The sequence below is a fragment of the Passer domesticus genome, chromosome 8, assembly GCF_036417665.1.
Source record: "Passer domesticus isolate bPasDom1 chromosome 8, bPasDom1.hap1, whole genome shotgun sequence".
Classification (NCBI taxonomy): domain Eukaryota; kingdom Metazoa; phylum Chordata; class Aves; order Passeriformes; family Passeridae; genus Passer; species Passer domesticus.
The window spans coordinates 24,911,515-24,920,412 of record NC_087481.1 but is presented as its reverse complement, the minus strand read 5'-3'; the positions used below and the strand labels follow the sequence as shown (position 1 = coordinate 24,920,412).

Genomic DNA, 8,898 nt, shown 5'->3' with positions numbered 1-8,898 from the left:
GCAGCGGGGGCTTGGCCCGGGGACCCTGCCCGGCCCCGCCCCGGGAGCGCTCCCCCCGCCGCTGCCCCGGCAGGGAGGAAGGAAGGAAGGAAGGAGGGAGGGAGGGAAGAGGGGAGGGAGGGAATCAGGGAGGGAGAGAGGGAGGGAGGGAGGATGACAGCACCGTGAAGAAAAGCAGGGGACCCGCTGCTCTCTCTCCTCCCGCACGGCAGGACCGGGCGAGCTCGCCCCGCCGGGTAGGTGCAGCGGGGCCGAGCCCGACGGGGCCGGGGGCCGGGAGCGGCGCGATGGGCAGCGGGAGCCCCGGGGCGAGGGGGAGGATGGCGGCGGGATCGGGTCTTTCCCGGCGCGGCGGGGACTTGCGGGAAGTTGGGCGTGCGAAGAGGGGCCGCGGCCCCGAGCTCGCCCCCCCAGCCCGGGCAGGGGGAGCGGGGCCGGCGGGGAGCCCGGGGCTCGGGGGCCGCATCCCCCCGCGGGGCGGCCCCGGGCTCCGCCGGCTCCTTTGTGCGCCCTCCGGCCTCGGCCGCTCCTTTGTCTCGGTGCGGGGCCCCCGCCGCCCGCTCCCGCAGCGGGGCAGCGCCGGCGGTGCCTCCCTTCCTCCGCTGCCTCCCTCCCCTCGGCGGACAGCCGGAGCCCAGCGCCCTGCTGCTGAAAGTCCTCCCAGCACATGACTGCTCAGCAGCTCTCCCCGTGCCTTTCTTTCGGGGGAAAAAAAAAAAAAAAACTGGGGAAAAAAAAATCAATGGAATAGGATCGAGCTCTGCAGCGGCAGCGCCGAGCGGAGCGCGTCTGGGGCTACAGAAGGAGACTTTGGAAAATGAGAGTTTCTCACAACCATCCCGGAGTTGCATCATCCGTCCTGTCAGCCCCTACCAGGGAGCACTGGAAAGTTGCTCGCACCCTTTCCCCTCCTGTCCCGGGGCCACCGGGGCACGCTGGCCCCGGGCCGGCTCCCGGCGCCCGGGAGACAGCGACGTTTCTGCCGGAGCTGGGGCTCTCACACCCTCACGGCCCCAGACGGGCCCTGGATGGCATGAGGGTACCCTGGGGGGAAAGGCCATCCCAGCAGAGTCCCCCCTCAGTGCCTGCCCGGATTTCAGCAGCTGCTCCCGGCCGCTTTGCGGAGAGCTGCCCACGCCCCGCTGCCTTTGCACCGAGCCTGGCTTTGGTGCCTGGAGGAGAGCGTCTCCTTTTCCACAGCCAACGATTTACATCGCTACACCAGGACAGGCATTTAACTGTGCAGTTTTTCCACATCTGCCATGTTGCTTCAGCAGCTCGATGTCACACCCCCAGTCTCCCTGTGCTGACTCGGGCACAGGTCACTGTCCCCTCGCCAACATCTCTTGCCCTTCTGCATGCCCGGAGCTCCAGGCGCCTGTCTCGGGCTGAAAGGCGAGCAGAGGCGGGCACAGAGAGCGCCCTATCCCTGCTTTAGGCTGGGTTTGGCCGAGGAGCTTCCAGGCGAGCGTGGAGCAGTGAGGGAAGGAGTGTGGGGCGGTGGGAGGGACCGCGGGCTCCGCGCCCCAAAGAAAGGGCTCATTGAAGCAGGGACGGGCATTTGCGGTTCCCAGCGCACAGCAGCCGGCATTGTGCCACCGGCGCCGAGCAAACGTCCTCTCGCCCGTCTTGGTGGTCTGCTCTGCAGCCCCCCTCGCTGCCCAGCAGCTCGGCGCCGTCAGTCTCTCACCTTTGCTGCAGGTGGTGCTGCAAACCCCACCCCAGCCGTGCCTGTGGCTGCCGGCGGGTTGGTTTCAAGGCTGAAGGTGTTTTAGCTGGGTCCTGCTCCAGATCCAGCTCCAGAGGCTGGCCCCTGCCTGATGCACGTGTTTTATCCCACATGTTTATCCCCATGCCCAGCACTGATGTCTCTGAGCCCCGTCGGGTGCACCAGGGGCAGGAGCAGCAGCTCTCCTCTCTGCTGGGTCAGGAGAAAACTCTTGGTGACTCTTTGGACACCACCAAGGCAAGGGAGAGAAAAGACCAGTCTGTCCTGGCCGTGAAGCCTGTGCTGGTCCTGTCACCAACATTACTGTGCCCTCACCAGCCTCTGCACCCCTCCTGCACAGTGGTGTTTGGACAGAAGAAACAAGGACAGCTCATCTGGGGCATCACAGAGAACAGGTGGGACAGTAAAGAGCGGACAGGGGACAACCTCATGCACCTGGAGTTTGAGAGCTCGTGCAATGAAAAGAAAGTTCTTCCAGTGGTGCCTGTTTGTACCAACATCGTTCCTGCTGCTGCTCCTGAGTGTAACCTCTGAGTCAGAAGCACTTTCCATTCCCAACTTTCTCCTCCAATGGGCAGTTTCCAGGCTTCAATTTGATGAGGATTGTGACTATTCTCAGCAACTTTATAAACATTGTAGGAGGTGACTTTTTTCCCCTCATTTTTTTTAGCTTGACTAGACATGTTTTTAACCAAAAAATACCTGCCTGGACAGGCTCCTTAGCTGCGCTGCAGGGCAAACCGAAGCAGTGCTGTGCTTGTGCCATGCCTTGGAGGACAGCCAGGACCAGGATGAAAATTGCTGGGAGATGAAAGCAAAGTGGGAAGCTCTGGTGGCACGTTTCCCAAGGCCAGCCTTGGGAGGAAGCTGGGAGCGGAAATAGTTGAAAGAGTAAATACAGAGGGTTTTTTTTCCCCAGGTTGCAGACAAAGAGCAGCACGGAGAGCAGATAAGCCCGTGCTCCTTATCTCTTTGCTGTTCTGTCCCTGTGTTCTGCTGATCCCAGTGTCTGATGGAAGTCTGATGAAGCAAAGGACCGTGGAGGGAATTACTCAGTGCAGCAGCAGCTCCGGGGGCAGGGAGCTCAGCTGCAGGTCACTGTGGGCTTCCATGGAGGGATGCATGGGAGTGGAGGGGGGCTGGGTGGTCAGAAGGATCTCAGGCAGGGAGGGAGCTCTTGCATGTGGGTGTTTCATTGCCTTTCTGTGTCCAGAGCTCAGTTGTTGCCTGTTGAGTCACCAGAGGAAAATGTGACTTCATCCAGTCTCACCTCCAGCTGGCTGCCCCTGGCAGCCACAGGCATCTTTCTTTCCTGGATCTCACCTGGTGGGGGTTCAGGGCAGCCAGAGATGGGGAAGGAGAGCCCCGAGGCTTTATGTAAGACCTTTCCTTTCCCAATACAGAACTCAAAACCCCTGCTCTGCTCTTCTGGTCAGACAGTCCTGTGGAATGCCCTCCAGAAGGGTGACAGGAGCATCCCTTCCCTCCTTCCTCTCACAGGGCCTCTGCTCTTATCCCACCTGCACCATCCATCCCACAAAAACTTGCTCCAGCAGACTGGAATGATTTGGTGTCTCCATTACTGTCCAAGTCCTTCCTTCTTGCTGTGGCAAGGTTAACTTAACTTGCTGGTAGTGGAGGATCCCACCTGGGCAGATTTGCATGGGAACAAAATCCCCAACACTGCCCCAGAAAAGCTCCTTTTCAGGCTTTAACTCATCTGGGAAATCCATAAATCTCTGCAATGGGAATTGCAGCCATCCCTGCTGAATTGAAAAGCACTTCCAGCCTGAGGGATAGGAAAAAGCAGGGAGCAGCATCTGAGCTGTGGGTGCTGCCATCCACGGCATCTCAGTTTAGCATTCCTGGAAATTATTCCTCTTTGCTTTGGGACGTGGAGAGCAGGAGGACACTGCCATCTCCAGGGATGATGTCCATCCATCTGTCTGCTCACACAGGTGCGCTCCCCAGGAGCAGGCACTGGCAGGGCACCCTGGGGCGGCAGCAGCAGCATCCTGCCGGTTCTCCTGATCCATCCCACCCCAGCAGAGCCCTGCAGGGGAACGTGCCGGGGACACAGAGCCCCTCTGTTCCCCTCACAAAGGGGCGCTTGTGGCTTGTGTGGTGCCCCGGCCGGGCTGCGCCGCGCGGGCCCCGGCAGGGAAGAGCTTTGGGGTGCCAGGCAGCCTCACCGGGTGACCCGCGTGTCCCCAGCCCCACAGCTCAGCCCTGGCGGGGCCCCGGGCGGGATTTGCAGCCGGTTGTTTGTGTAGTGATTGCTGTCTGCCCCGGGGCTGTGGATGAGGGGGTTGCCAGCGCTGCCGGACATGGTTCTCTGGGTCACCCCTGTGAGTAATTCCCGGTCTGTGGCTCATTTGTGGTCAGGCAGCTGGGGGCATCAGAGGGGGAAAATCCGGGACTGGCTTTGCCCGGGGGTTTGTCTGGGGAAGCGGCTGATGCCATCCCCTGTGCGTGGGGACTGTCCCCAGCCCCAGGCGAGGGCAGGGATGCAGATCACCGCCCCCTGGGATGCCGTGACTCTGACTCTGTGCGGCCACACACCGAGGTCTCAATGTATTCGATTTTTTTCTCTCGGTTGCTCAAATACTCCGACAAATCCTGTCATCGAGGGAGCACGACCGAGGAGGGGGGATATGAGGGGTGGCTGGTGAAAGGCACCTGCCCTGGCTGCTGGCCTGTCCCCGAGGAGCAGCGTGATGACAAACTAAACTAACAGGGCTGTTAAAAACACACACATGCACGCACATGCACGCACACACGTGTGCCGGGGATCTCGGTGCCACTTGCTGAAAGGGGGGAGCTGGGGGACCACTGTGGGAGGGCTCTGGGGCTGCCAGGGCTCTCCAGAATCCCTGCATCCCACTAAATCCTGAGTTTCCTGGGTGCGTGGGTGTGGATGTCTCTTTTTAGAAGGTTTTGCTGGAAAGGAGATGGCTGGAAGCCAAGCCTCGGGAGCTGAGTGCTTTGCTCAAGATGGGAAATTCCTCTCACACAGACAGGACCAGGAACCCGACAGGCTGGGGTGCTGCCCTGCCCACGGGACACATCCCACCCCTCCTGCCCATGCTCCCTCCTTCCCAGCCGGAGGGGCATTCAGCGAGCAACACTAAAAAATGCACATTTTGGCCGAGCACGACGCGGAAGGGGTTGGGACGTGACGCAATGCCTGGCAGGGCTTCCCCACTCCACGCTCTGCCGGGGACTGCAGATGCCGAGGCTTGGCCAGGGCATCTCCCCTCCAGCAAACCCCGGGGCCCCCCAAAAGGATGGGGCTCTGCCTGGCTCTGCTCCCTCACCCCAAAAGCAGGGCTGGGACGGGCTGCCGGGGTCGCGCTGGTGGAGCCCAGCCAAGGCTGAATAGACTTTCCCTGAGTCACCAAAAGTCTGGCCAAGAGAGGGGGACGAGCGAACGGCCTCACCCCGGGCAGGTGCCAGCAAGGCCTGGGGGTGTCAATCTGCACACCAGGACCTGCCCCAGAGCCCGAAACAGCAGCTGTGACACCCAAAATCTCCAGCTGGGTGTGGGTTTGGTGCGACTCAGAGCAGTTTCCAGCAACACCCCGACTCGGCTGGGGGTGGGCCTTTTCTGCTGGGCGGGGGTGCCAAGTCTCCTGGCTTTGCATCCCACACCAAGCAGCTGCTGCATTATTTGGGTTTTTGGGGTTTTTTTCTCCTTTTTTGGCAAAAGCCTCCCCCGGAGCATTCTACTCCCGGAGGGGGACTGGCAGCAGCAGTGTTTTCCGGCCCGCCGTTGTTCCTGAAAACTCTCTGGGTTTCATTTTCGAGGCTCAGCAGCTGCTGCTGCCATGCTGGGGGAAGGCGGAAGCTGCTCGGCCCCACACTGGGGCCCTACAGTGGAGCCTCCAAGCCTCCCCTTTCCAGAGGTTGGGAGCCACAATGTGCCGAAGGTCCGGATGATCCAGGGGCTGCCTCGCTGGCAGCAGCAGGTTTTTGCCAGCGGGAAGCAGGCAGCTGTCGGGTGCCAGGCCTGGGCTGGGTTTCAGGGTGGGCAGGGGCGGCTGGTGGAAGCGTAGGAAGGGGTCTTGTTGGGCAGATCTATTTTGAGAAGGAGGAGGAGCAGCCAGTGGGGCATTCAGGCAGCTGCTCCTCGGGGGTGGGATGGAGCGGCAGGGAGGAGCTTCCACTTTTTTACTGCTCTCGTCCAGCCTTTGTCAGCCTCTGACCCTGCCTGCAGGGAACCATCGCCATGCTGAGCCTTCTTCTCCCCACAGGCAGGGCTGGCAAGGCCCTAGCCCACAACACCTTCCCGGCGTGCAGGAAGGACCCGTGTGTGTTCCCCATGGAGATCCGACGCGCTTTGCCCACAGATATGCGGGAGCTGCTGCACTGCTTGAAGATGAAGAGCAAGTACGCCGTCCTGCTGGTCTTCGTCATCAGCCTCGTCATCATCGAGAAGGAGAACAACTTCATCTCCAGGTAGGCAGTGGGCATCCGAGCCAGCCCAAGGTCTGCAGCCCCTCTCCCCCCATCCTGAGCTCCTCTGCAGCAGGAGCCCCCCAAGTCCCCCGCTGGGATGCAGGGTGGTTCCACTGTCCTCCAGGCTGGGCTGGGTCTCCCCACAGGGTGTCGGACAAGCTGAAGCAGTCCCCGCAAGCACTGGCAGAGGCCAACAGCACAGAGGCCAGCCCAGCACCGGCCAAGAACGGCTCGCTGGCCTCGCTGCAGGAGCTGGACGCTGCCTTCTCCCAGCTGAGGTCCCACCTGTACAACATCACCCTGCAGCTGGCAGCCGACGGGGACGTGGGGCCACGGCGGCACGTCCTGCTGATGGCCACCACCCGCACTGGCTCCTCCTTCGTCGGAGAGTTCTTCAACCAGCAGGGCAGCATCTTCTACCTCTTCGAGCCCCTCTGGCACGTCGAGAAGACGGTGACCTTCCTGCCGGGGGGAGCCAGTGCTGTGGGCTCAGCCTTGGTTTACCGAGATGTCCTCAAGCAGCTCCTCCTCTGCGACCTCTACATCCTAGAGAACTTCATCTCGCCGGTTCCCGAGGGCCATCTGACGCCCTTCTTGTTTCGGCGGGGCTCCAGCCACTCGCTGTGCGAGGAGCCCGTCTGCACGCCCAGCACCAAGAAGGTCTTTGAGAAGTACTACTGCAAGAACCGCCGCTGCGGCCCCCTCAACATCACGCTGGCGGCCGAGGCGTGCCGGCGCAAGCAGCACGTGGCCCTGAAGACGGTGCGCATCCGGCAGCTGGAGTTCCTGCAGCCGCTGGTGGAGGACCCTCGGCTGGACCTGCGCATCATCCAGCTGGTGCGGGACCCCCGCGCCGTCCTGGCCTCGCGCATGGTGGCCTTCTCGGGCAAGTACGAGACCTGGAAGAAGTGGGCGTCCGAAGGGGAGGCCCCGCTGCACGAGGAGGAGGTGCAGCGGCTGCGGGGCAACTGCGAGAGCATCCGCGTGTCGGCGGAGCTGGGGCTGCGGCGGCCGGGCTGGCTGCGGGGCCGCTACATGCTGGTGCGCTACGAGGACGTGGCGCGGGCGCCGCTGCAGAAGGCGCGGGAGATGTTCCGCTTCGCCGGGCTGCCCCTCACCCGCCAGGTGGAGGAGTGGATCGGCAGAAACACGCAGGCTCCCCCCGACGGCAACGGCGTCTACTCCACGTGCAAGAACTCCTCGGAGCAGTTCGACAAGTGGCGGTTCAGCATGCCCTTCAAGCTGGCGCAGGTGGTGCAGGACGCCTGCGCCCCAGCCATGCAGCTCTTTGGCTACAAGCTGGCCAGCAGCCCTGCAGCGCTGGCCAACCGCTCCTTCAGCCTGCTGGAGGAGGCACAGCCCGCCTGGGTCACGTAGTGGCGCGGGGCCGCGGCGGCGGGGCGGAACGAGGGGCTGCGGCCGTGCTCCCGGCCGGCCCGGAGACCACCTGGGGGTCCCTGCTCCCAAAAATGCTCCTCGCTGCTGCCAGATGGCAGCCCCAGGAGCCGGAGCGTCTTGGCAGAGCTGGCCCCGGGGTCCTGCAGAGCCTGAATTATACAATTTCTCCGGGAATGGGGAATTGTAAGGGTGAGGGGCAGTGGGGTCGGCAACAGGGCCACCTCCCCAGCTCGGGAGCTGCACTGAGGAAGAGGAGGGTGATGGCAAGCAGAGGGGCACAGGACCAAGCACCTCTGGCTTGCCTTCCCCCATGCCAGCTGGGACGGGGCAAGGACAAAATTCCTGTGGTGCCAGCAAGCGCCCAGAGACCTTCTTGGTTTAGTGCCTTCATACAGCAGCAGAGACTGGAAACTGCCCACAGAGCCCTGGACGGCACTTGGGCTACAACAAAATGAGGTGACTATGGTTTGGTGCTCTTCAAACTTGGTTTTGGAGGTTTGGGTTTATTTCCTTTTTTCCCTGTGTATTTGCATACCAGGTGAATTTATTTATTTATTATGTGAACAGGAGGGGGAGGCTGGTCAAGGAGCTAAGCCCAAAAATCAGAGCAGCGCAACATACCACAAAGGGGGACACCCAGAACAGAGGTCACATTTTAGCTGGACACCACCACGTGTCCTTCTGCATGATTTTGGGAGAGCCCCCGGGGTCTGAGGGGCTGTAAACCCCCCCAAGCCCCGTGCAGCACCAACTGGGAACTTCAGCGGTGCTGAAAGACGGTCAGACTTGTCTGAGTAAAAACAAAGCCACCAGCACAGAGTCCAAAGCATCTCCTGTCTCCTTAGTATTGGTGGGTGTCCCCTGCCCAGGGGAGTCCCAGAAATACGTGTTAACAGCACTGATGGGTGGCCAAACCTGGTAGAGGCCCAGGGAGTTTCAGGGTGTTTGCCGTTTGCAGATGTTGACCCAGTGCCGAGCTGCCCCCTCCAATTCACATTTCATTCATTAAAATGCCTATTTTTAGCCCTCTTTGTAGCTCATTCTTTTTCTCCCCCGGGTATTTTTGGGTTATGGCAGCCACCCGAGGGAGAAGTTGAGCATTTTGGTGGAGAGTGGTTGTCTCCACCTCGGGCTTGCCAGCGAGCCCTGAGGGGTCCCAGCAGCCGCATGTCCCCTTCTCCCCAGCTAGAGCTGTTGGCCAAAAGCAAAAATAAATAAATGAAAGGAGGCGGCAGCCGGCCACAGCTGGGCTGCGCTTTGCCGGCCGGGAGGAACGTGCTGGGGCTCCAGCACAGGGCTGAGCTCACAAAAGC

The 8,898-nt window shown here is 61.5% G+C and overlaps 1 protein-coding gene across 3 annotated transcripts; it reads left to right on the top strand.

Annotated features, from left to right (window-relative positions):
- The first annotated feature begins 138 nt into the window (after positions 1–138).
- CHST3 (carbohydrate sulfotransferase 3) lies at positions 139–8,608 on the top strand. Of its 3 annotated transcripts, none has more exons than XM_064429774.1 (3): positions 139–236; positions 5,983–6,187; positions 6,334–8,608. In XM_064429774.1, exons 2-3 carry the CDS (start codon positions 6,051–6,053, stop codon positions 7,562–7,564), a joined length of 1,368 nt encoding a protein of 455 aa, XP_064285844.1. In that variant the 5' UTR covers positions 139–236; positions 5,983–6,050; the 3' UTR covers positions 7,565–8,608. The 3 variants fall into 3 exon arrangements, with proteins under 3 accessions (XP_064285844.1, XP_064285845.1, XP_064285843.1); XM_064429775.1 differs by lacking the exon at positions 139–236 and adding an exon at positions 4,293–5,658; XM_064429773.1 differs by lacking the exon at positions 139–236 and having other exon boundaries at positions 5,775–6,187.
- The last annotated feature ends 290 nt before the right edge of the window (positions 8,609–8,898 follow it).